General features: G+C 45.0%; 2 protein-coding genes across 11 annotated transcripts in view; one reads left to right on the top strand and one right to left on the bottom strand.

Annotated features, from left to right (window-relative positions):
* Positions 1 to 26,175, top strand: part of pcsk5b (proprotein convertase subtilisin/kexin type 5b) — a 679,955-nt gene that overhangs the window by 235,192 nt on the left and 418,588 nt on the right. For all 5 annotated transcript variants that reach the window (XM_085986077.1, XM_085986086.1, XM_085986095.1 and 2 more), the window contains exons 15-20: positions 1,394 to 1,493; positions 10,845 to 11,038; positions 13,012 to 13,096; positions 15,828 to 15,931; positions 20,674 to 20,803; positions 22,389 to 22,504. In XM_085986077.1, coding sequence (XP_085842203.1) covers positions 1,394 to 1,493; positions 10,845 to 11,038; positions 13,012 to 13,096; positions 15,828 to 15,931; positions 20,674 to 20,803; positions 22,389 to 22,504 — 729 coding nt within the window. The remainder of the gene's footprint in view (positions 1 to 1,393; positions 1,494 to 10,844; positions 11,039 to 13,011; positions 13,097 to 15,827; positions 15,932 to 20,673; positions 20,804 to 22,388; positions 22,505 to 26,175) is intronic.
* carnmt1 (carnosine N-methyltransferase 1) overlaps positions 1 to 26,175 on the bottom strand; it is a 1,199,612-nt gene that overhangs the window by 939,368 nt on the left and 234,069 nt on the right. The gene's annotated exons all lie outside the window — the stretch shown is intronic.

Raw genomic sequence — 26,175 nt, 5'->3', positions numbered from 1 at the left:
GGACACATACATTGGTCATTTTTCTTGGTAGCCAGTGGTAGGGCTATGCATCAATCTGCACCTGCTTTCCTTTCTCTGCCATCCTCCCACAAAGGAATAAACATGCCACTGATTTGATAGCATGGAATGACATTCTACCTCATTGCACTAGAGGCCAAGTGTGTCAGCTTTGGTTAAATTAATTTGAACAGGGAAAATTTTTGATGGTGCATTGCAAATTCACCCACAGCCCCATTTGAGCATCTGTCATTTGCATTGTACCCTTGAAGCTGACATTCTTGAGAGTTGAATTTAGCATTACTACCAAGATTAAGTATGGACCTTTTTTAAAAAGGAGCTTTTGTATATATGAAGCACAGAACTTTATTTTCTAAAAGAAATTTATACTTGGGTCTGACTTTTTAAACTGAAGGACAAAACTCCTTTTCAAAGGACTATGATCATATTGGCGGGCCCGATAAATATTTTTTTGTAGTTGGTTAAACTCACTAGTCTATTATGTTGGTGGTCCTGTGCAATGTTTTTGTTGAGCTTTACTACACTGTTGACAAAAGGATTATTATCTATATACATCCTAAGATCTCATAATTGAGAGGGTGTAGTCTCATCCTTTACAGTATGTAGCTTAAAATCTCTGAAGGCTCCCTGTAATTATGAAGTTTTTAACTATTTGATAGGCTGCAAGAGGATCTCGGGCAATCCCCAAGGTCACCAGATTTTTTTTTTACTTGCATGTAATACCTGTTGCTGTATATTGATACAAATATTTTCTACAGTGATGACTTTGTTTTCCTTTGTGTAGTTGGCACTGTCTTTTCAAAGTTAGGACACGACTCGTGGACTGTGTTGATATTTGCAAGGGACAATCAAATACAAAAGCTTGATAGCCATTGCCTTATAGGCAATGTAGTGATTACATATTGTGATAACTAGAATCAGAAATTGTGTTTGGCAGGACGAGGGTTAAAATCATTTCTCACCAAGCAGTTGTCAGCTGGGATTTCCATTCCATAAAGATGGCTGTCTTTGCTATGATTAAAGCTGTCAGACTCTCATTTGCTTACATTTATTATCTGTACTCCAGGTTTATCAAAGAATACCAAATGTGCAGGCTTTACTTTAACTAATTTTCAATTCCAGTTTCTGTGGGTCAATAAAGTGGATACTATCCCTACATTTTTCATATCAAAAGGCACTAAAGCATGCAGTAAAAGCAACTTAAACTTCATTTTAACTGTCTGCATTTTCCATTCAGTTAAGAGAATGATTGAAAGCATGTTTTCTGCTAGTATTCATTCACAGCTTCTGTATTTAAGGTTTCTAAATAAAATGTTACTTCTCTAGATAAAAATGAAATCAATTAATCAAAAACCTCAAACTCTTCATTGTTTAGGATCCTGTGACATTGAATGTAATAATGGCTGCGATGGACCTGGGCCTCAACAATGCATTGATTGTTTGCATTACTTCCTCAAGTTTAAAAACAATACCAGGTAGGCCAATTTACTAGAAACCAAGTGTCAATAAACGATTAAACTCAAAATTAGAGATTAAAGATAATCTAGACTGACCTGTAATTAGATAATGATGCAGCCGTCAAACTTTGAAATGCCAAAGCCTTTGAAATTTGTCTGCTATTACAGGATGATGTGCAGAGGAGTTTTGCCAGGGGTTTGAAATTGTTTATGGTGTGCCAGATTCTGTTCTGCCAAGCCAGTGTGGTAATGCTTCTGACCTTGATTCCATTTCATTGTAGATTAGTTCTTTGCAAGTTGACACTCTTGTACTGCAATCTACTGAAGTTTCTGTGTCAAATGAAAATTAAATACCAGAAAACTCATACCAACTTGTTGCTTTTTGACACTTTCTGTAGGTGATCCTCACATTTGTTTAAAAATATCCCAAATCTTTACTTTCCCAATGAAGTCACAACAATGCATTTGATGTCTTTTTTTTTTCAGAAATGCTTTTCAAATTAGCCACTTTCAATAAAGCTAAAACAGATTTTAACCTCTACATTTACAAATCGTATATTGAAATGGTTTGAATTGGGTGCAGTCTCTCAAACTAATTTTTGGAACCAGCAATTTTACATTGCATTAATGCAATCGGCAGTGTCCATTTGGTTTGACCAGCCTGGGCATTACATACAGGTGTTTATTTCCTATGAATATACCAGCATTATAAAGTAGATGGAGCTACAGTAATGATGACTTTGTTCAAAGGTCTCGTAGCTACATAAGCATCCAGGCTGGGGCTGCATATCTACATTTTAATAGGGGCTTCTCGGTCAAGAGGTTTCAGTAGAGCCTCTGAGGACTGCAACTTCAGTATTGCTAGTTATGCTGTCTTCTAATAAATTCTTTATATATGACCCCATTTTTCAGATCAGCAAAATAAATGTTTTCAGTATCAGTTCATGATTCGTGTATGCATTTGACCCGGTTTGTACAAGGACTTTCAATTACTGAACCTCCACATCCTGCGCCAGTTCAGAGTTCCTGCAATTTGCCAGCAGTGAAATGCAATGTCCCCTGCTAGTGGAGCTCCATTGTAGACAGTCATAATTGAGCAGTTTAATACAGAGCTGTCTGTCGCCCACTAAAATGGGGTTGTTGCAGCCTATGCTAGCCCATGGGAAAGTTCTGGCTTTGCCTCCTGAAACCTTAGTAAAGATTCTCTAGACTTCTCCAGACGTTCTCGGTAATCATCAGTGTCTGTATTCTGGGTTTCATTACAATTAGCATTTGGGTCCACCTTGTTTTGTCATAGAATAGTATTCCAAAAATAAAGCCTGAATTCCCTGAATGGTTTGATGGTATTATAGGCAAAGGTGTTCTGGTCGATTCCTCTTGTTATTGGTTCAATCCTCCCAAGTGGTTTAATGCTTTAATCCACCAGCTACAAATCTAGGAGGTTTAAATTTCTCTTTATACATAATGGAAACTGATCATTTTTCTCAAGTTAAGAAGTTAATGAAATAATCACACATGGCTTTGCAACATTCCAATTTCTGAGAATGCAATTTCAGTAGCGGGCCATTAATTATGGAGGAAAAGATGATGGCCTGGATTTGGCAGACAGTGGCGAAGTGATGGTGCTTGTCACTGACCTCAAAGAATCATAGAAGGTTATGGCACAGAAGGAGGCCATTTTGGCACATCGTGTATGTACCAGCTGAAAAAGAGCTATCCAGCCTAATCCCACTTTCCAGCTCTTGGTCTGTAGCCTTGTAGGTTACGGCACTTCAAGTATATGTCCAAGTACTTTTTAAATGCAATAAAGGTTTCTGCCACTACCACCCTTTTCAGGCAGTGATTTCCAGACCCCCACCACCCTCTGGGTGAACAAAATTCTCCTCAACTCTCCTAATCCTTCTACCAATTACTTTAAATCTGTGCTCCCCCCCCACCCCACCCTGGTTATTAACCTCTACTAAGGGAAATGAGTCTTTCCTATCCACTCTATCTAGGCCCCTCAAAATTTTATACATCTCAATTAAATTTCCCCTCCGCCTCCTCTGTTCCAAAGAAAACAACCCCAGCCTATCCAAGTTTTTCTCTAGTCCTGGCAACATCCTCGTAAATCTCCTCTGTACCCTCTAGTATAATCACATCTTTCCTGTAATGTGACTAGAACTGCACGCAGTACTCTAGCTGGGACCTAATTAGTGCTTAATACAATTCAAGCATAACCTCTCTGCTCTTGTATTCTATGCCTCGACTAATAAAGGAAAGTATCCTGTATGCCTTCTTGACTGCCATCTTATTTACCTGTCCTGCTACCTTCAGGGATCTGTAGACATGCACTCCAAGGTCACTCTGTTCCTCTACGTTTCTCAGTATCCTACCATTTATTGTGTACTCCCTTGCCGCCTTATCCTTCCCCAAATGCATTGCCTCACACTTCTCTGGATTGAATTCCATTTGCCACATTTCTGCCCACCTGACTAATCCATTGATCTCTTCCTCCAGTCTAACTCTTTCTTCCTCACTATCAACCACACAGCCAATTTTTGTATCATCTGCAAACTTCTTAATCATGCCCCCTACATTGAAGTCTAAATCATTGATATATACCACAAAAAGCAGGGGATTAAGTACTGAGCCCTGTGGAACCCTGCTGGAAACAGCCTTCCAGTCACAAAAACACCTGTCGACCATTACACTTTGCTTCCTGCCACTGAGCCAATTTTGGATCCAACTTTCACTTGGATCCCATGGGCTTTTACTTTTCTGACCAGTCTGTCATGTGGGACCTGGTCTTAAGTCTTGCTAAAATCCATGTAGATTGCATCAAATGTGCTACCCTCCTGTTACGTCCTCAAAAAAATTGTCAAGTTAATCAGACATGACCTTCCCTTTACAAATCCATGCTGACTGTCCTTAATTAATCCGTGCCTTTCTAAATGACAATTAACACCGTCCCCCAGAATTTTTTCCAACAATTTGCTCACCACTGAGGCGGACTGGCCTGCAATTACTTGGTCTATCCATTTCTCCCTTTTTAAATAACGGTACAATGTTAGCAGTGCTCAGACACCATGCCTGTAGCCAGAGAGGATTTGAAAATGGTCAGAGCCTCAGCTATTTCCTTCCTTGCTTCTCAACAGCCTGGGATATGTTTAATCCGGGCTTGGCAATTTATCTACTTCCAAAGATGCTAAACACCTTAATATTTCCCCCTCGCTATATTTATTTCTTCTAATATTTCACACTCCTCCTCCTCCTTAACTACAATGTGTGCATCATCCCTCTTTTGTGAAGACAGATGCAAAGTATTCATTAAGAGCCATACCCACGCCTTCCGCCTCCACACACACACAGGTTACCTTTTTGGTCTCCAATAGGCTCTACTCTTTCCTTATCCTCTTGCTCTTTATGTATTTATAAAACATCTTTGGGTTTTACTTGCCAATATTTTTTCATGCCCTCTTTGCTTTCCAAATTTCCTTTAATTTCATCCCTGCACTTTCTATACTCCTCTAGGCTTTCTGCAGTATTGAGCTCTCGGTATCTGATACATGCTTCCCTTTTTTTCCTTATCCTACCCTGTATGTTCCTTGACAACCAGGGGGCTCTAGATTTGAGAGTCCCACCCTTTTCTTTGTGGGTACATATTTGCTCTGAACTCTCTCGGGGGAAAAATTCAGTATCACCCCATTTGGGGTGCCATTATCGGCCGTGCGCAAAGTTTAGCGCCTGGCGCTAATTATCGCTTCCGACAGCGAACTTGGCTTTTATCGCCCCTGGAGGTGATTGGAGCGCTAAATCAGGCGCTTCACACCTGTCTTAAGGCGCAAAGGCCAAGGAGCAAGGCGCTAACAGAGTGCTGGCGAAGCAAGGAAGGGCAAATCAAAATAAACCTGCAAAGTGCTGCTCAGTCCTTCACACAGCGTTGAATCTCTCCAGAAGTCAGTCTCACTCTCAGAAAGCGTGGTGCAAAAATGTCACCAATAAAAAAAGGCAGGAAGCGGTCGCCTTTAAATAGCGCTCCCCTAGTCCCTTTCTGACAGCATAACGCTCCCCTCAACCTGTCGTTGCTAGCAGCAGGCAGTAAGCAGGGGGCGCCACTCAATATCCGGTCCGGGGTGCTAACGGGACGTTGCGCACTCAACTGACGTCACAATCTGCCGGCGCAGGAGATCATGGCGATAGTGTTTAGCGCCGCTGCAAAATGTCTACTTAATTTCACGAGCGGCGCAAACATCACCGCGCCCAGGCGCTAGTTGATTTGCGCCCCATTAGAGCCCTATTAAGGCGCTAACTGGAGGTGCAAACAACTGAATTTTTCCCCCTCTTTCTTCCTTGAATGCCTCCCACTGCTCTGACGCTGATTTATCTTCAAGTAGCTGTTTCCAGTCCACTTGCTAAATCGCATCTCGGATTGGTAAAATTGGCCTTTCCTCAATTGAGAACTTTTACTCCTGGTCTATCTTTGTCCTTTTCCATAACTACGCTAAATCTAACTGAATTATGATCACTACCACCAAAATGTTCTCTCACTGATGCCTCTTCCACCTGCCCAGCTTCATTCCCTAAAACTATGTCCAGAACTGTTGGGCTTGCTGCGTACTGGTTAAAAAAAGTTCTCCTGAATGCATTTCAAGAATTCGGTGCCCTCTGTACCTTTTACACTGATTCTAACCCAGTTAATATTAAGGTAGTTGAAATCCCCTACTAGTACTGCCCTATTGTTTTTGCATTTCTCAGAAATTTGCCTACATGTTTGCTCTTCTATCTCCCTCTGACTGTTTGGAGGTCAATAGTGCACACCCAGCAGTGTGATTGCCCCGTTTTTTGTTCTTCAGTTCAACCCAAATAGCATCATTTGATGATTTTTCTAACATATATCATCCCTCCTCACAGCTGTAATTGTTTCTGTAACCAATATTGCGACACCCTTCCTTTTGAATCTCTCTTCCACCCCCGCCCCACCATCTCGTCTGAAAATCCTGTAACCAGGAATGTTGAGCTGCCATTCCTGCCCTACTTTAAGCCATGTTTCAGTAATAGCTATGATATCCTACTTCCACATGTTTATCTGTGCCCTCAGCTGATTTGTCTTATTCACTAGACTACTTGCATTGAAATATATACCATTATTAAGCACTGCCAAACTTCTTTGTTATCTATTTTCTCGCCTTTGTTTCCTCTGCCTTCCAAACTCACTTCTTAATTTTCTGTCTCTTCTGAATCTACGCTCTGGTCCCTGTCCTCCTGCCAAGCTAGTTTAAACCCTCCCCAACAACACTAGCAAACCCCCCCAACGAGGATATTGGTCCCGGCCCTGTTGTAGTGTAACCCATCCAGCTTGTATCGATCCCAATGCCTCAAATCTAAAGCCCTCCCTCCTGCACCATCTCTCCAGCCGCGCATTTATCTGCTCTATCCTCCTATTTCTGTGCTCACTGGCACCGGGACTACCTTTTGAGGTCCTGCCTATTAATCTCTTTCCTAGCTCCCTAAAATCTGCCTGCAGGACCTCGTCCCTCTTTCTGCCTATGTCATTGGTACCGATATGGATCAACCTCTGGCTGTTCACCCTCCCCCTCAGAATGTCCTGCAGCTGCTCAGTGACATCCTTGACCCTGGCACCAAGGAGGCAACATACATCCTGGAATTGTGTCTGCGGCCACAGAAACTCCTGTCTGTTTCCCTAACTACTGAATCTCCTATCGCCATTGCTTTCCTCACCTTCCTCCTCTCTCCCCCCGGCCCCCCCCCCCCCCCCCAACCCCACGTAGAGCTGAGCCACCCATGGTGCTGTTGACTTGGCTCTGGCTGTACTTCCCAGAGGAACCATCACCTGCCTGGTCCTCCTTGTCTGTCTGGTGGCCACCCATTCCCCCTCTGCCGGCACACCCTTAAGCTGTGGGGTGACTGCCTGCTGAAACCCGGAGCTCGAGCTCCTCCAGCTGACAACACTCCGAGAAGATAGATTATGAGAGTAAACTAGCAAAAAATATAGAAACAGACAGTAAGAGCTTCTACAAGTATATAAAAAGGAAGAGAGTAGCTAAAGTAAACGTTGGTTCCTTAGAGGATGAGACTGGGAAATTAATGATAGGAAACAGGAAAATGGCAGAGAATTTGAACAAATATTTTGTATCAGTCTTCACGGTAGAAGACACAAAGTATCCCAATAATAATTGATAATCAAGGGGCTTCAGGGAGGGAGGAACTTGAAACTATCACTAGAGAAAAAGTACTAGGCAAACGAATTGGACTAAAGGCTGACAAGTCCCCTGGATCTGATGGCCTGCATCCTAGGGTTTTAAAAGAAGTGGCTGAAGAGATAGTGGATGCATTGGTTGTAATCTACCAAAATTCCTTGGATTCTGGAGAGGTCCCAGCAGATTAGAAAACCACAAACATAACTCCCCTATTTAAGAAAGGAGGGAGACAGAAAGCAGGAAACTATAGGCCAGTTAGCCTAACATCTGTCATTGGGAAAATGCTGGAATCCATTATTAAGGAAGTAATAGCAGAACATTTAGAAAATCATAATACAATCAAGCAGAGTCAACATGGTTTTATGAAAGGGAAATCATGTTTGACAAATTTACTAGAGTTCTTTGAGGATGTAACGAGCAGGGTGGATAAAGGGGAACCAGTAGATGTAGTGTATTTGGATTTCCAGAAGGCATTCGATAAGGTGCTGCATAAAAGGTTACTGCACAAGATACGAGCTCACGCTGCTGGGGGTAATATATTAGATTGGATAGAGGATTGGCTAACTAACCGAAAACAGAGTGTTGGAATAAATGGCTCATTTTCAGGTTGGCAAACTGTAACTAGCGAGGTGACACAGGGATCAGTGCTGGGGCCTCAACTATTTACAATCTATAATAATGACTTGGATGAAGGGACCGAGTGTACTGTTGCCAAATTTGCTGACAATATAAAGATAGGTGGGAAAGCAAGTTGTGAGGAGGACCGAGTCTGCAAAGGGATATCGATAGGTTAAGTGAGTGGGCAAAAATTTGGCAGATGGAGTATAATGTGGGGAAAATGTGAGGTTATCCACTTTGGTAGGAAGAATAAAAAATCAAAATATTATTTAAATGGAGAGAGACTACAAAATGCTGTGGTACAGAGGGATCTGGGTGTCCTCGTACATGAAACACAGTTAGCATGCAGGTACAGCAAGTAATTAGGAAGGCAAATGGAATGTTGGCCTTTATTGCAAGGAGGATGGAGTATAAAAGTTGGGAAGTCTTGCTACAATTGTACAGGGCGTTGGTGAGACCACACCTAGAATACTGTGTACAGTTTTGGTTTCCTTTATTTAAGGAAGGATATACTTGCATTGGAGGCAGTTCAGAGAAGGTTCACTTGGTTGATTCCTGAGTTGAAGGGGTTGTCTTATGAGGAAAGGTTGGGCCTATACTCATTGGAGTTTAGAAGAATGAGAGGTGATCTTATTGAAACATATAAGATTCTAAAGGGGCTTGACAGGGTCGATGTAGGGAGGATGTTTCCCCTTGTCGGGGAATCTAGAACTAGGGGGCACAGTTTCAGAATAAGGGGTCGCCCATTTAAAACAGAGATGAGGAGGAATTTCTTCTGAGGGTTGTGAATCTTTGGAATTCTCTACCCCAGAGAGCTGTGGAGGCAGAGTCATTGAATATATTCAAGGCTGAGATAGACAGATATTTGAGCTACAGGGGAGTCGAGGGTTATGGGGAACAGGCAGAAAAGTGGAGTTGAGGCCAAGATCAGATCAGCCATGATCTTATTGAATGGCAGAGCAGGCTCGAGGGGCCTACTCCTGCTCCTAGTTCTTATGTTCCTGCACATGTGGTTGTCCAGAACACAAGAAGCAACCTGGACTTCCCACATGGCAGAGGATGTGCATTTGATGGGACTGAGGTTCCCTGACATGCCTCTATCTATTGGACTACTAACTAAACATCATAGTTTAACTCACTGCCCTAAAGAGAAAAAAGACAAATGTAATACCCGCCAACCAATCACCTACCTGCTGTCCTGTGACTCCACTTAGGAGTTTCTGCCTGTGCTTAGCTCTGCTCTCCTGCTCTCGAGCCCTCCTTTTATCCGCGTCTGATCTCCCTTAGCTTCCAGTTACCCACCAATCCACTTGCTCAGCGGCAATGAAGTCACTTTTGAATTTATTTCTTTGTTTTCCGTATTCAGCTCGCTCTCTGACTCTGATTTATCGCACACTGACTTATCGCTCTCGCTGACTTTCTGCTGCTGGTTCTCCCGCTTGTATCTGTTGTTCTCTCGCACTGTTTCCCCTCGGGCTCGCTCTCTCCGCTCTCACTCTAGCAATCTCTGCTGTTGATTTCACCATTCCCAAAGTTAATTTGATTCTGGGGCCTAGGGGATTTCCAGTGTCCAGCAACAGTGATGTCATCAAGCAGGCTAAGCAGCCAATCACGTTGAAGAATTCTCACACCGCAAACCAGGAAATGAAAGGCACAGATTATAATTCACTTTTTATAAATTTTAGAGAGCAAAATAAAGATTGGGACATACACATGGGATTAAGGCAGAAGATGAAATATCCTTAAAATAATTTTTATTATATTAAAAAGGAATTTTTATCATGATGGAAAACTTGACATTCCACAAATAAAATTAGCTTTTCAGGGCCAGAGAGCTTGTTCAGTAATTATGACACGGCACGCCTTTAATAACCCAGCTACACCTCACTGAACAAGGCTTAACTTTTTCGGGGGGTTTTAACAGCGATATTACAGCGTAAAAGGGGATGTTCCTGTCCAGTCACTGATTCTGTACCGATTGCCGTCTGCGGGGTCTTCAACAATGCGCCCTGTGGAGGAGCAGGGAATCACTGACAGCAACTTCTGGATATCCGCATTTAACTGTGCATGTGTGGACACCAGAAGTTGCTGTCAGTTTCACAGGGTAATGGCAATGATCATTGACAGTTTTGCAGTCAATACAGCTGCAAAATTCATGCCTATTTTTTATTGAGGAAATTTTTAAGTTATTAAAAGGTAAAATGAGGTGAGCTCTGAATATCACCTCTAAGTAAACTAGGATCAGAGGATGTAAACTTAAATCAGTGAGAGAATTTGAATTTGATGGGAAGAATTTCTTTATTCAGAGAGGGATTATTTAAAAATAATCCAGCTAGATTATGTTGGCATATTTGAGTTGTGTGCTTATATACAGCATTGAACTTAAATTGACTAATCGTGCAGTAATGATCCACCTTGGTCTGTGATAGTACCCATCTTTCCTTTGGGTTTGAACACTGAGTAGCATTGAAGGTAAATCTTTGCCACTGTTCCTCTCTAAGAAAGGGTGGAGGATTCCAAGTCTAACCTTAATCATTTGCTATGAATGCAGAACCTGTGTTCCTGAATGTCCAAGAGGATTCTTTGGTGATGAGAAGAAACGCTGTAAAAAATGCTGGTCAATCTGTGAGACGTGTATAGGGAGCCGTAGTGACCAGTGCACTTCCTGTAAAAATGGCTATCACTTGAATGAAGAGACAAATGCCTGTATACCCAACTGCTCAGACAGCTTCTACCTCGATAAAGGTAAGATTTTGTTTTTAAGAAAAAATAAGCAGTAATTACATTGGATGATATGGTGATTGCTACAGATTCTTAAATGCTATCAATACCTCTGTTAATGTTCACTACTGTTGCTTGGACAAATTGATATTGTTATTCTTGTGGCTTCAGTGCTGTAGTACTGATCTTGATCTGTGGTTGCTTTCTCCTTTGAACTACTAGACCTGGTGTTGAATTGCCAAATCATACATCCACACCTTGAATAATCTGTAGATTTCTATTTCTCTCATCTTTTGAGTCGAGTATGATTGAACTCATTTTTGGTGAGACTTCCTGACTGCTTAGTACATGAATTGACTGCTGAGTGTTGAACTGAACCATACAAATCGGGAAGGAACTAGGTTCAAACCCTAATACAATAGCAAAATACTGCAGATGCTGGAAATCTGAAATAACAGAAAATGTTGGAAGCACTCAGCAGGCCAGGCAGCATCTGTGGAGAGAGAAACAGAGTTAACGTTTCAGATCTATGACCCTTCGTCAGAACTGGAAAAAGTTAGAGATGTAACAGGTTTTAAGCAGGTGCAACACCTGCCCTTTTACCTCCTCCCTTCCCACTGTCCAGAGCCCCAAACACCCCTTCCAGGTGAAACAGCGATTTACTTGTTGTACTTGCAATTTAGTATACTGTATTCGCCGCTCACGATGCGGTCTCCTCTACAATGGGGAGGCCAAATGTAGATTGGGTGACCGCTTTGCGGAACACCTCGGTTCAGTCCGTAAGGGTGACCCCGAGCTTCCGGTCGCTTGTTACTTTTAATTCTCTGCTCCACTCCTACTCTGACCTCTCTGTCCTCGGCCTCTTACACTGTTCCAATAAAGCTCAACGTAAGCTCGAAGAACAACACCTCATCTTTCGATTAGGCACTTTATAGCCTTCTGGACTCGACATTGAGTTCAACAATTTCAGATCGTAACCTCTGCCCCTATTGTTTCAGGCAGCAGCTGTTGATGATTCTGCCGTCCCCATTTACAACATTTAACCTCTCCTGCCTTCCATCCTATCACAGACCGTCCCCTTTGTTCTTTCCGCCCCTTTCCCTGCCTCTGCACCTGCTTAAAACCTGTTGCATCTCAAAATTTTTCCATTTCCAGGTCTGACGAAGGGTCAGACCTGAAATGTTAACTCTGTTTCTCTCTCTCCACGGATGCTGCCTGGCCTGCTGAGTATTTCCAGCATTTTCTGTTATTTTAGGTTCAAACCCTGTCCTGGTAAAGTTGGCTGGTCTCTGTTAGGAAATCACCCATCCAGTCAGCTGGTTGTTGAATAGCAGCTATGTAGACATAGAGCTGATTTTCCTATGCTAGTAAATGCTTATTTCCTGAGTGCAAAGTGGAGATAGAAGGGTTGCAGACCAGTGATGTTGGGTCTTCCCAACACCCCTTCCTCATTACATTGCCTGCATGCTTCCAGGGGTTCCCCAGGGCAGGGGCAGAATGCTGGCACTTAGAATAGTTACAAGCATTGTAGTTTTATGATAGTGAAGTAGGGGTGATGCCACCACACCACCCAATTCATTTTCCTAGGCCCAAATGTAAGGGTGCCCACAAATCATTTGGGCCTTACTGCTTGTACCCAGCTGGATATTGTCTGGTTTTGAATCCATTTTGCTTGACTTGCACCCAGGTGGGGGGTGAGAAGTAAAATCGGTCCCATGAACTATTAGTGCAATAAAGATTCTGAAAAGTTCTGGCAACTACTACATAATGCAAGACCGGAGCTCTTTTCTAAACAAAAAACTTGTTTAACCTGTGTGATTTCGCACTACACTTAATGCACAGATGTGGTTGACAAATTGTCTTCAGGTACAATGTCATAATATCACCTTGCCAGGCAATGCAAAATTTCTGTGCCAGCGTTTTCCAAGTTTCCTTTCTCCACCTCAGCACTACAGGCCAGATTTCAATTTATCTTATGTATTTCTATCCCTTCCTAGGTGACAATATGTGTAGAAGATGTAGTGAAAACTGCAGGAAATGTAGTGCATTCCACCATTGTACAGATTGCAGACCGGGCTGGAGGTAGGAGCATCACTTTTTTTAATATTTTTAAAAAGTGGTAGGAGAGCGCGGTACAGTGTTCGAGTCTAGAGAGAAGCTAGAAATGTCCTGAACACACTCAATACATTTCTATATGGTGTTCCAAAGTAATACTGTATGTGGTACTGTTTTCATATGTTTATCTGAATGGATTTGATAGCGTAACTTAATTCTTGTTGGTATGAAACAAGTCTTTAGATTTAAAAAAAAAAAAAAAAAAAATGTTGTGGCCTATTTTTGTGTATAATTTTTATTTCGCGTTGACTTATAAAACACCATTCAGAGTTTTGCTCTAATTTATGAAATTAATATTTGCAGTATCACTCATTTTCAGCTAGCAAATTTGCAGTACAATGGGATACTGGAAGGGCCCAAGTTTAATGTGCTGAGTTAGGTGAACTCAACCAGGGCAATGGTAAGGATGTTGCAACTGGCCTCCACATCCTGAGCTGGGGAGATGAAAAAAAATTAGCTGGCATTCTTGCTCCTGATTGCTCTCCCATGCTGGAAAGTTCATACATGTGGCTATCGAGGAGGATGGGATCTAGATTGCCTATGATGACCCTTTCCCTTCACAGTCAAATGGGTTGTCACATTTTTTAGACTTGCACATAGCTAGTTAGCAAAGATACCCAAGTTGCTGGCTCACATGGAATTGTTACCGTTTCCAACAGGAAGGCAGACATTCCACCATGTTACCTTAAACAATCAAATCTCTAACTATAGAAATTTACAGCACAGAAGGAGGCCATTTGTTGCATCAGGTTTGTGCTGGCTTTGTCACAGCAATCCATAATTGAACCCATTGCCCTCATCTCTCCCCAAAGCCTTGTACTTTTCTCTGCTTCAAATGTTGATATGTTCTCCCCTTGAAAGATATAGGGGGGAGAAATTCGGTTGTTAGCGCCACCGATTAACGCCTAAAGAGGCCGAGAAGTGGGGCGCTAGCCAATTTCCGGGCGGGCGCAGGGCGCCTAGCCCCATATTGAGCATGCATTTAGCGCCAGCGCTAAATCTTAGCGCCCGCTCATGGGCGCAGGCTGATTATGATGTCGTTTGAGTGTGCAACGCCTTTTGGGCATCCCGGACTGGAAATTCAGTGGCGCCCCCCTTCGTAGCACCTGGCGCTAATAGTGACAGCTTACCTGGAACCTTACCAAGTCACTCTCTGGCTGGAGGAGCGTTATTTAAAGGACTGGTGTGGTTTAAAAGCTGCAGCCACTTTTGGAGCACAACTTCCTCGAGAGCTACAAAGAGTTGCTGAGCTGCACACTCAGTCATTTGACCACTGAGCCAGCGCAAGCAGACGATCTTCAGCCTTCTGACTATCATCTTGCTGTTGGTGAGCCTTGACAACGGGGAACCTTCCTGTGGGCACTTATTATGGGGGCTGCATTGGAGGGGAACGTCCTGCTGCTGAATCATCTGGAAAGGGCACTGAGACGCTGGGAGAGGGGGGCGGGCATGGCCAGACGGAGGAGGGCCAACAGACGTCGCCACAGCAGACCTTACGCTGGCAGGGTTTTCTGACAGTTTTCCTACATGAACATGCCGGAGGAGCAGTGTGTCAGAAGGCTGCGATTTAGAAAGGAGGTGGTGACTGAGCTGTGCCAGCTGCTTCAGCCAGATCTGCAGCCTCAGATAAGGTGTAGGACATCTCTGTCGGTGGCTGAGAAGATGGCTGCTGGCCTGAACTTCTACGCGAGCGGCTCTTCTCAGGCTGCGCGTCCGAGGCTGATCAGAAGTAGCTTCTAGGCCCCTCTCACTGAATGCTTGCTGCCATTCCAAGAACAGGAATTGAACCGGTCTGATACCCCCAAGCCTGTGAAGGGCAAGATGCATGTAAATAGCAGGCATGGCCATTGTAAATAAAGAAAGTGTTTCATTACACAAAATGTGGTTCCTTCAAACATGAGAAAGCTATGGCAACAGAAAGCAAAACTAATACACTGACACATAACTGCCTCTCACACCCGGGAGACTGTCCAAAACATAAATCACATTCCGACCATCTTCCTTGGCCTTGATTCCACTGCGCCAACCAAAGCATCCAATGCCCCATCAGTGAGGCGTTCCGCCCTCTGCCTCACCCTTTCCATGTCTTGCTAGGCTGGTGCACCACAGGTAGGCTCCCACCGCTTTGAAGGCCTACAAGGCAGTGAGTGTGTCTGGTGATGCCAATTGACCTGCCCCTTTAAGAGCTGGCTGGCGCCAGTGTGTCTCAGGGAAAGTGATTATTAACCGCACCGTCACTGCGCCCCGCCGCCGCGAAATTGGGTTGCGCCGCTGGGTTAGCGCCTTAAGAGTAGCGTGCAGTGCCTGATTTAGCGCCGCAATCACCTTTAGGGGCACTGCAACCCAATATCGCGCTAGGTGGCGCTAAATTGCACCTAGCGCTAAACTTTGCGCATCGCCAGGACTAGCGCCCCAAATGCGGCTATACCGAATTTCTAGGCCATAATGTTATCTACCTCAGCTACTTCCTGTGGCAAAGCATCTCATGTTCTAACAATTCGGAGTAAAATAAATCTCCAAAGTGTGTGTGTGTATTTTAAATTGATGATCCCTTTGAACCTAGACAGAGTTGAGGTAATCTCGAAAACCAGCCTTGAACTTGTACAGGCGATCTTCCATCAAATCGCTCATGTTTTGTGTCTCATATATCACCTATGGACCATCATTTTCAGAGACTTGTGTTTCCTGTTTCCACCAGGTTGCAAGGACCAAAGTGTGTCTTCAGTTGCGAAGCTGAAACTTACTTTAATTCACTGAGCAGGGATTGCGAGAGATGCCACATATCCTGTGCAACTTGTGCAGGTAACTTTACTACATAAATCTTAGCATGTTTTGTTCTTTTTGGGAAGGGGGAGGAGACAGAATGTTTGGTTTGACCAGCTATTTCCTAGGTTTATTTCTCTTCTTTCAGTGATCCAAATTGGACTACTCATTGGTGTGCAGGTGCTTATGCCACATTAATTTCTTAAGTATTATTTTTCTGTGTCAGATGAATATCTTGTAATGTGGCAAAAGATGCATGAGCTTGACACTGCATTAGTGTCCTAGGTCTGGAATGTTTATTCTGCCGCTGAACTGTTCTTTTTTTCTTCTGGACAGAATTTAATCTGGGGGTCGCTGCTGTGTTCGCCAAGCTGCCTCATCGCCCACTCCAAAATGTCTGTCCTGTTGTTTGCACTTCTCCTTTCCGTCTCCACATGCCCCAGCTGATATTTCTTTCCCTCTTCGCTCCCCATCCTCCTCCCCCCCCCCCCCCCCCCCCACTCAAAATCCTCAATAACTGAACCGCACTGCATTGCCCTGCAAAATGTATGTGCTGCCAGGAACCAGACCCTCCCCATCCACAACATTATATGGATGATGAAGTATCGACATCCTAAACACTTTCTTTTACTGAGGTAGCCCTGTCTGGCTAAACATTCCACCTCATTTCCTGCTGAACTGCTATGGGGGCAGTGTGGCACTTATTCCAGGTCTCTAGCCAAGCTGCTCCAGCTCAGCTACAACACTGGCATTTATCCAACAATGCGGAAAGCTGCCCAGGTATGTCCTGTCCACTAAAAGCAGGACAAATCCAATCCGGCCAATTACCGCCCCATCAGTCTACTCTCAATCATCAGCAAAGTGATGGAAGGTGTCATCAATAGTGCTATCAAGCGGCACTTACGAATAGCCTGCTCACTGATGTCCAGTTTGGGTTCTGCCAAGACCATTTGGCTCCTGACTTCATTACAGCCTTGGTCAAAACATGGACAAAAGACCTGAATTCCAGAGGTGAGAGTGACTGCCCTTGACATCAAGGCAGCATTTGACCGAGTGTGGCATGAAGGAGCCCTACTAAAAGTCAATGGGAATTGGGGGGAAACGCTCCACCTGGCTGGAGTCATACCTAGCACAAAGGAAGATGGTTGTGGTGATTGAAGGTCAACCATCACAGCCCCAGGACATCACTGCAGGAATTCCTCAGGGCAGTGTCCTAGGCCCAACCATCTTCAGCTGCTTCATCAATGACCTTCCCTCTAACATAAGGTCAGAAATGGGGATGTTTGCTGATGACTGCACAGTGTTCAGTGCCATTCACAACTCCTCAGATAATTAAGCAGTCCATGCCCGCATGCAACAAGACCTGGAAGATGTTCAGGCTTGGGCTAATAAGTGGCAGGTAACATTTGCGCCACAGAAGTGCCATGCAATGACTATCTCCAACAAGCGAGAGTCTAACCACCGCCCCTTGACATTCAATGGCATTGCCATCGCCGAATCCCCCACCATCAACATCCTGGGGATCACCATTGACCAGAAACTTAACTGGGCCAGCCTCATAAATACTGTGGCAACAAAAGCAGGTCAGAGGCTAGTTATTCTGTGGCGAGTGTCTCACCTCCTGACTCCCCAAAGCCTTTCTACCATCTATAAGGCACAAGTCAGGGGTGTGATGGAATACTTTCCACTTGCCTGGATGAGTGCAGCTGCAACAACCCTCAAGAAGCTTGACACCATCCAGGACAAAGCAGCCCGCTTGATTGGCACCTCATCTACCACCTTAAACATTCACTCCCTCCACCACCGGCATACCGTGGCTGCAGTGTGTAATATCTACAAGATGCACTGCAGCAACTCATCAAGGCTTTTTCGGCAGCACCTCCCAAACCTGCGACCTTTTCCACCTAGAAGGACAAGGGCAGCAGGCGCATGGGAACACCACCACCTCCAAGTTCCCCTCCAAGTCACACACCATCCTGACTTAGAAGTATATCGCTGATCCTTCATCGTCACTGGGTCAAAATCCTGGAACTCCCTCCCTAACAGCACTGTTGGGAGTACCTTCACCACACAGACTGCAGCGGTTCAAGAAGGCAGCTCACCACCGCCTTCTCAAGGGCAATTAGGGATGGGCAATAAATGCTGGCCTTGCCAGCGACGCCCACATCCCATAAATGAATTAAAAAAACTTAACCTATGCCTATACTCTTGTACCATCTCCACGTTTGAGCACCTTGTTTACTGTTGCCCTTACCATCTGTCCTTCAAACACCTCTGTCTGCTGTCTCCTTTCACCTTTCCAAGTTCTCTGCTGCAGGGACAGACTGGTTCCCCTGAAAAGGGCGGGGGGTTGTGGCCATAGTACAGCGGAACCATTCACTGGGGCATTCAGGAAATTTGGCCAGTCTACCCCTCCATAAAAGAGTGCAATTTTGTTTCAAAAGATGAATGATATTGCATCTAGTCTCTTTAGTGAATGCTATTTTATTTTACAAATCCACAACAGCTTGATTAGGATTGTCACCTTGGGCTCAGCACTGATTCCTGTCCGACGTGAATGGATTCTAGACTGCAATTAAATGTGCTTAGTCGAATCTTTGGGTCACTAGGCTGCGGTGTAAAGATAACTTCAGTGTTTTGTGGAATAGATTTCGGGGCAACATGGGAGTCACTAAAGCTGCGACACTGAATAAATAAACCTCAAACTTTTCAACTTGGACTCTATTCTCATGGTTCACGGAAGCAAAAATAATTGATAACCTATGGTAATCTCCCATCAGAGAACGATGTTTGCAGCTCCAAGCAAATAACTTTCTGTAGGTGAGAGAAAACGGTTGTTACTGCCACAGTGACGGCAACTGTCTGTTTTCTGAAAAATGTACTTTGTTTCTTCCTCTATGCTCCCATTGGTGCTGGCTCGCAGTACTTGTAGCACCATGGTGATAGGGAGGCATTTATTTTCCCCAGCAGTGTCAGCAGCTAAAAGTTTGAAAAGTGAATATTTTTGTTGCATTTTGACTTTGCTAGAGTACCAAGGATTTACCAGTTCAGGCACTGATGCATGAAGTTGGGAACCCCCTGATGGGAATTGTGGAGTGAAAAATTGCTTGGAAATGGCAGTGACATTCAGCACTCGTGCCTATTCAAGGATAGGTGTCCTCGTACACCTTGTTTTTGCTTTGGTAGGGTAATGAAAGGATGTGGTAGCAGGATGTTACAGTGCTGGGAATGAAAATGCTGATGCCTGGCTGACTAAGCTAATTGCTCCATTCTTCACCTAATTCATATGCGGAGTTGTTGCCAGGAGCTCTGAGAAGTTTAAACGGTAGTTACTCCTGGTCCGGCAGGTGGCTGTTGGTGTGCCATATTCAGAAAAATTCTGATCTTACCAATTTGACACCTTGACACAATTTTAGATCTGTTTGTCCTCCGTGATTACCAGAGTTAGTTCTGTCAGCAAACTCGTTTTTCCTCTTGTCATTCGTATACCCCAAAAGTAAAGCTGAGATGTTTTAAGCACCCTCAAGAAAATAGATACACCAGTGGACAAGGATGGACTGAAATTACAGTCAAATCCTAATGGCCCAGAAATTCGGGTCGGGGGTTTCCCGCGGGTGCAAGCCCCCGACCTGCACTTAACTTGCACACCGGCAGTTGAGCTGTAGGGCCCCGTGGAATTCCGCTCCGGGGCCTAGCCCAGCTGCCGGCGCGCTGTGCTTGCGTGTCCCAGGGGCGTAGTTAGTGCGATGCATCCCCTGGGATCACGTGAGCCATGGGCAGCCAATCAGCAGAGGGAAAATCCCATTCATAAGATTGACAGAAAGACCTGTCTAAACTTATGAATATACGGGCCCCAAAAGAACAGTAAACCTTCAAATAAATTTTAAAAAACCATCACACTTTTTAAATAAACTATAAATTACATTAAATAACTATTTTAAACAATTTAAATTTTTGAAAAAAATAATTTTATAAAAAAAGGGGCTAAAAATAAACTTACCTTGCTTTAAAGTATTTAAAAATAATAAACCTGTGGAAAAAATGTTTTAATTTTAATTAATTGACCACTTACCTTTTAAAATGCAGTCCTTACGCCTGGTTTTTACATTTCTAAAATCTAAAGACTTACCCTCACGAAAAAACCTGTATTTAAAAAAAAAAAAACGTAAGTTCAAAGTGCACGCGCAGACTCCCGCGCACACGCGTTCGACCTCTGAACCCCTTCGTTCAAAGGAACGGAAGTGCCGGTTTCCCGCGCATGCGCAGTGTATGCAAGAAACCGGCACTTCCATCGGGTCCACGCGTGAGTACCCCGTGCTTACTCACGCGTTGGGACCCGAATTTCTGGGCCAATGTATTAAATCTGATAATATCAATTGTTCACATTAATATTTTGATTTATAGTAAATTTAGTTGATCTTTTTTTGTAGTGTGGTTACCTAGTCTATTACAATAATTATACAGTACTTTAAATCTCAAGTGCTGGCTATTTATAAGCCAAACCCAGGACTGGAGTGTAAAAGCAAGAGAAATATAATATTAGGATGACTGTAATAAATATTGGCATTCTATCCTTGCAGGACAGATCTTTAACTATGTCCAGTGACTGCACTTAAAGTGCCATTTATTTCAAATCTTGATTGGCATTCCTCTGAACTAAAGAGTTGGACACAAGATTTTCTGTGCAGTGCTGTTACCAAATGAGTGTCTTTAGTAACTCCGATCATCTGATTTGAATCATGAAGATCTACTGTAGCCATAGTCATGTTTCTGTGTTGTAGGTCCAGGCCAAGAGTCCTGTACACAGTGTGCAGTAGGTTACTACCTGGAGGAGTGGAGATGTGTGTCGAGTTGCAGCAGTGGCTATTACATGGACCAGGCATCTGAACATGGAGAAAAGACATGCAGGAGGCAAGTTGTGATTTAAAAAAATATATATTTGTTACTGTCAAAGTATTTTGTGCTGTTTTTCATCTGTGACCAAGCTTTGGTCACCCATGCTAATCTCCCTCTTCCTAACTTCGTCTCCTACTGCCTATTCTCTGAGGTAATGTATTGGATTATTACCAAGCTGCACAGTATGGAATGTGGGGTCTGCAGCACAGCTCTCCAAATTATGGTTTTTGAGAATAGTTACTTCTGTTGCTTCATCTACTGAAGGCCAACATTAACAGTTGCCTGAGAATCTAGCAGCGACCTTGCTTCTGTACCTTGATTTGAAACGGTGTGAATACTTTTCTGAAAAATCTAAGTCGATGGTGCAGCCCAAATCACTTCATTCTTTCTACTAAAAGAAATTTTTTTAAATGTGCATTTATACAGAGCATTTCACAACCTCGGGACATCCCAAAGTGCTTCACCACCAATTAAGTACTTTTGAAATGTAGTCATTGTTGTAATGTAGGGAAAAATTAGAATGGTTGTACAAAAAAATTAAACTGTGTTGGGGTGTTTACTGAAATGCTTATTTCTTGCTTTTATTTAAAATTCTGATATGAATTTAACCCTGTATCAGTGTTCCTTTTTCTTAACGCACTATCATTTGTAATGTATATTCTAATAATTGAGTAGCCACTTACTTGCTGAGCTTTGTTCTGGGAGAACCTACTGGAGTAAAGAGGCAAAGCAAATGTAACCAATAAATGTTAAATACCTTTTTAAACACTCTCTTTTTCCAGTGTTTGTAGCATGCCCTTTTGCAATATTCAGACAGTAAAATTAGACCTATAGAAATCCTGCAAAGAGGGGTCACCTACCTCCTAAGTGCACCGGTCTAATTGAGAAGTGTGTTTCAGAATTATTTTTTTTGGAGGTGTTGAGCAAGGAATGCTTTGCCACAGGAAGTAGTTGAAGCTACTGCATCTTTTAAGGGGAGAGTAGATAAATATTTTGTAGAGAAAAATAAAAGGGCTATGGGAAAGAGCAGGGCAATGGGAGTAATTTGGAATTCTCCTACCAAAGGGCTGAGACAGGGACGATGGGTCACGTGGCCTCTATTTGCTGTAAACTTCCATGGTCCTTTTCGTGTGGGTGGGAGTGCCAATGGAGAGGGACAAGAGAGAAACGATGTAGAAGGCATGAGTGGAAAACCTGCCTACCAACTATGCATTTACAAGGAAGTAACACACACCACAGCAGTCATCTTATGGCCGTGTTTCTGGGGAATTCAGGAGGCCCTCTCAGCACCAAAAACTGGCTCCAGCAGACCACTCCCTCAACACCATCAATGTCAGCAGGCAGTGGGTACAATCGCAACTTAACTGCTGGAATCTCACCACTGTGGATTTTGGGGGCTGATGTGTCCAGGTGCTGTGTTACTGAATACTTTTGCAGTCTGTCCTTCCAAATTACATGAACAATTCTTCATTTAAGATTTTTGACCAGCAATCATCTTCCTATACTAAAATATTACCTTCCCCTTCCCATACTTATTTTCTTTATATTTACACACATTTATGGGACTTTTGAACAAAATGTATTTTTTAAATGTTTTAAGGTGCGATGCAAGCTGTTTAACTTGTGCCGGTCAGGGAGAAAGGAACTGCAGCACCTGTCCTAGTGGATATAACCTCGAGGGAGGAGTCTGTGTGGTTGGCACTGTTTGTAAAGATGGTGAGTACTCCTGGTCATTGCTTTTCTTTTAAACTGTGCTTGGGGCAGTAGATAAAATAATTTCAGTTGGATGTACTGAGGCAGCATTAATATTATTTGAAAACCTCTTTAAATATGAATGGTGCGTGGTTTGCAAATCAGTTTATATTTTATTCGTCAAGGAAAGTTCTATTTAACTATCAATTTTGCTGTGTCAGCTGATAATGAAGATGCTGTTAATCCATCTATCAGGCAGTGGTTTTGGCATTCAATAATGGCGCTTGATTTTTGGTTTGCACCACTTGCATACAAATTACCTCCTCCCGCCCACTCCATTCCTCTCATGAATGCACATGTTGTCTTTCTGCAGGCTGGTAGTCATCCAGTCACGTGCCCAAAGGCCAATCTTTGTGTGCAAGCCCAAACAATGAGCAGCAGCAGCCTATTCATTTTCTTTTAGATTACCGTGCTGTTTATAAGAGGCACGTGTGCAATGTCTGAGGAAAAGTAAATACAAATTAATGATTCCGTGAGTAAATGAATTAACTGGTATGGTGCGCGGGGACATAAGCCAGGAAGGCCTAGGCTCGATTCATAGTCTGCTTTCAGTTAACTGGGGTGGTGATAGGGTACACTTTGCCTCAGGCTACAGAGGTGAAAGGTCAGCTAGGGACACTATCCAATGACCCTTGCTGCGGAAAGTGTATGTTTCTGAATGTGAGGTGAGGACAGTCATTTTCAACTTCGGCAGGTGTGGTAAACTGGCAGTATTGGATTGGCTGCCCTTGATGACTGACTATTTTGGATTTTTACTTAATTATGTTTTGGAATTAGGGAATATTTATTATGTGTCTTAAATGTTGAGTTAAACATCTGTGAAAGCAATGGACTTGATGGTGCTTTCTTCTTCCATGCTTTGCATTCTCTTTATTGTGTAATTAGAAAACCAAACTCTTAAGGCAGCTTTGTAGCCCGGCAACAGACAGTGACAAGAATATGGCACAGGAGAAATTTCATGCAGGAGAAGCAATAGCATTTACTGCTCCCTGGAGATTGGGGGGATGGGGAGTGTCCGGTGATGGATTTGGTGGGGGAAAGAGGAGAGTGAGTGTGTGTCTGGCGCTGGATTTGAGGGGGGGGGGAAGTAAGAGTGTCTGGCGCTGGTATTGGGGGGGGTGGGGGGACTGAGTGTCTGCTGGTGGATTTTTTTTGGCGGGGGGGGTGGGGGAAAGTGTGTGTCCAGTACTGGATTTGAGGGTGGGGGGAGGAGGAGGAGAAAGTGAGTGGGTCTGGTGCTGGATTTTGGGGGGTGGGGGAGTGAGGGTCTGGTGCTGGATTTGGGGGGAGTGAGGGTCTGACGCTGGATTTGGGGGGAGTGAGGGTCCGGTGCTGGATTTGGGGGGAGTGAGGGTCTGACGCTGGATTTGGGGGGAGTGAGGGTCCGGTGCTGGATTTGGGGGGAGTGAGGGTCTGGTGCTGGATTTGGGGGGAGTGAGGGTCTGACGCTGGATTTGGGGGGAGTGAGGGTCCAGTGCTGGATTTTGGGGGAGTGAGGGTCTGACACTGGGATTTGGGGGGAGTGAGGGTCTGGTGCTGGATTTGGGGGAGTGAGGGTCTGGTGCTGGATTTGGGGGGAGTGAGGGTCTGACGCTGGATTTGGGGGGAGTGAGGGTCTGACGCTGGATTTGGGGGGAGTGAGGGTCTGACGCTGGATTTGGGGGGAGTGAGGGTCTGACGCTGGATTTGGGGAGTGAGTGTCTGACGCTGGATTTGGGGGAGTGAGGGTCTGGTGCTGGATTTGGGGGGATTGAGGGTCTGGTGCTGGATTTGGGGGAGTGAGGGTCTGGTGCTGGATTTGGGGGAGTGAGGGTCTGGTGCTGGATTTGGGGGAGTGAGGGTCTGGTGCTGGATTTGGGGGAGTGAGGGTCTGGTGCTGGATTTGGGGGAGTGAGGGTCTGACGCTGGATTTGGGGGGAGTGAGGGTCTGGTGCTGGATTTGGGGGAGTGAGGGTCTGACGCTGGATTTGGGGGAGTGAGGGTCTGGTGCTGGATTTGGGGGGAGTGAGGGTCCGGTGCTAGATTTGGGGGAGTGAGGGTCTGGCGCTGGATTTGAGGGGAGTGAGGGTCTGACGCTGGATTTGGGGGAGTGAGGGTCTGACGCTGGATTTGGGGGAGTGAGGGTCTGACGCTGGATTTGAGGGAGTGAGGGTCTGGTGCTGGATTTGGGGGAGTGAGGGTCTGATGCTGGATTTGGGGGGAGTGAGGGTCTGACGCTGGATTTGGGGAGTGAGTGTCTGACGCTGGATTTGGGGGAGTGAGGGTCTGGTGCTGGATTTGGGGGAGTGAGGGTCTGGTGCTGGATTTGGGGGGAGTGAGGGTCTGGTGCTGGATTTGGGGGAGTGAGGGTCTGGTGCTGGATTTGGGGGAGTGAGGGTCTGACGCTGGATTTGGGGGGAGTGAGGGTCTGACGCTGGATTTGGGGGAGTGAGGGTCTGGTGCTGGATTTGGGGGAGTGAGGGTCTGGTGCTGGATTTGGGGGAGTGAGGGTCTGGTGCTGGATTTGGGGGAGTGAGGGTCTGACGCTGGATTTGGGGAGTGAGTGTCTGACGCTGGATTTGGGGGAGTGAGGGTCTGGTGCTGGATTTGGGGGAGTGAGGGTCTGGTGCTGGATTTGGGGGGAGTGAGGGTCTGGTGCTGGATTTGGGGGAGTGAGGGTCTGACGCTGGATTTGGGGGGAGTGAGGGTCCAGTGCTGGATTTTGGGGGAGTGAGGGTCTGACGCTGGATTTGGGGGAGTGAGGGTCTGGTGCTGGATTTGGGGGGAGTGAGGGTCCGGTGCTAGATTTGGGGGAGTGAGGGTCTGGTGCTGGATTTGGGGGGAGTGAGGGTCTGACGCTGGATTTGGGGGGAGTGAGGGTCTGACGCTGGATTTGGGGGGAGTGAGGGTCTGACGCTGGATTTGGGGGGAGTGAGGGTCTGACGCTGGATTTGGGGGGAGTGAGGGTCTGACGCTGGATTTGGGGAGTGAGTGTCTGACGCTGGATTTGGGGGAGTGAGGGTCTGGTGCTGGATTTGGGGGAGTGAGGGTCTGACGCTGGATTTGGGGGGAGTGAGGGTCTGGTGCTGGATTTGGGGGGAGTGAGGGTCTGACGCTGGATTTGGGGGAGTGAGGGTCTGACGCTGGATTTGGGGGAGTGAGGGTCTGGTGCTGGATTTGGGGGGAGTGAGGGTCCGGTGCTGGATTTGGGGGGAGTGAGGGTCCGGTGCTAGATTTGGGGGAGTGAGGGTCTGGCGCTGGATTTGAGGGGAGTGAGGGTCTGACGCTGGATTTGGGGGAGTGAGGGTCTGGTGCTGGATTTGGGGGAGTGAGGGTCTGGTGCTGGATTTGGGGGGAGTGAGGGTCTGGTGCTGGATTTGGGGGAGTGAGGGTCTGGTGCTGGATTTGGGGGGAGTGAGGGTCTGGTGCTGGATTTGGGGGAGTGAGGGTCTGGTGCTGGATTTGGGGGAGTGAGGGTCTGACGCTGGATTTGGGGGGAGTGAGGGTCTGGTGCTGGATTTTGTGTGTGTTGGGAGGAGGGGGGGTAGGGGCGGTGCGTACGGTGCTGGATTTCTCCCGGCATGCAATCCAGAAAATTCAGCAAAATATTTTCCTCAAGTAATTTACACAGCATTGTTAAATATTCCAAGGTCTTC

The sequence above is a fragment of the Somniosus microcephalus genome, chromosome 1, assembly GCF_052327205.1.
Source record: "Somniosus microcephalus isolate GS21.2 chromosome 1, FLI_Smic_1.0, whole genome shotgun sequence".
Classification (NCBI taxonomy): Eukaryota; Metazoa; Chordata; class Chondrichthyes; order Squaliformes; family Somniosidae; genus Somniosus; species Somniosus microcephalus.
This window is presented reverse-complemented; position numbering and strand designations above follow the sequence as displayed.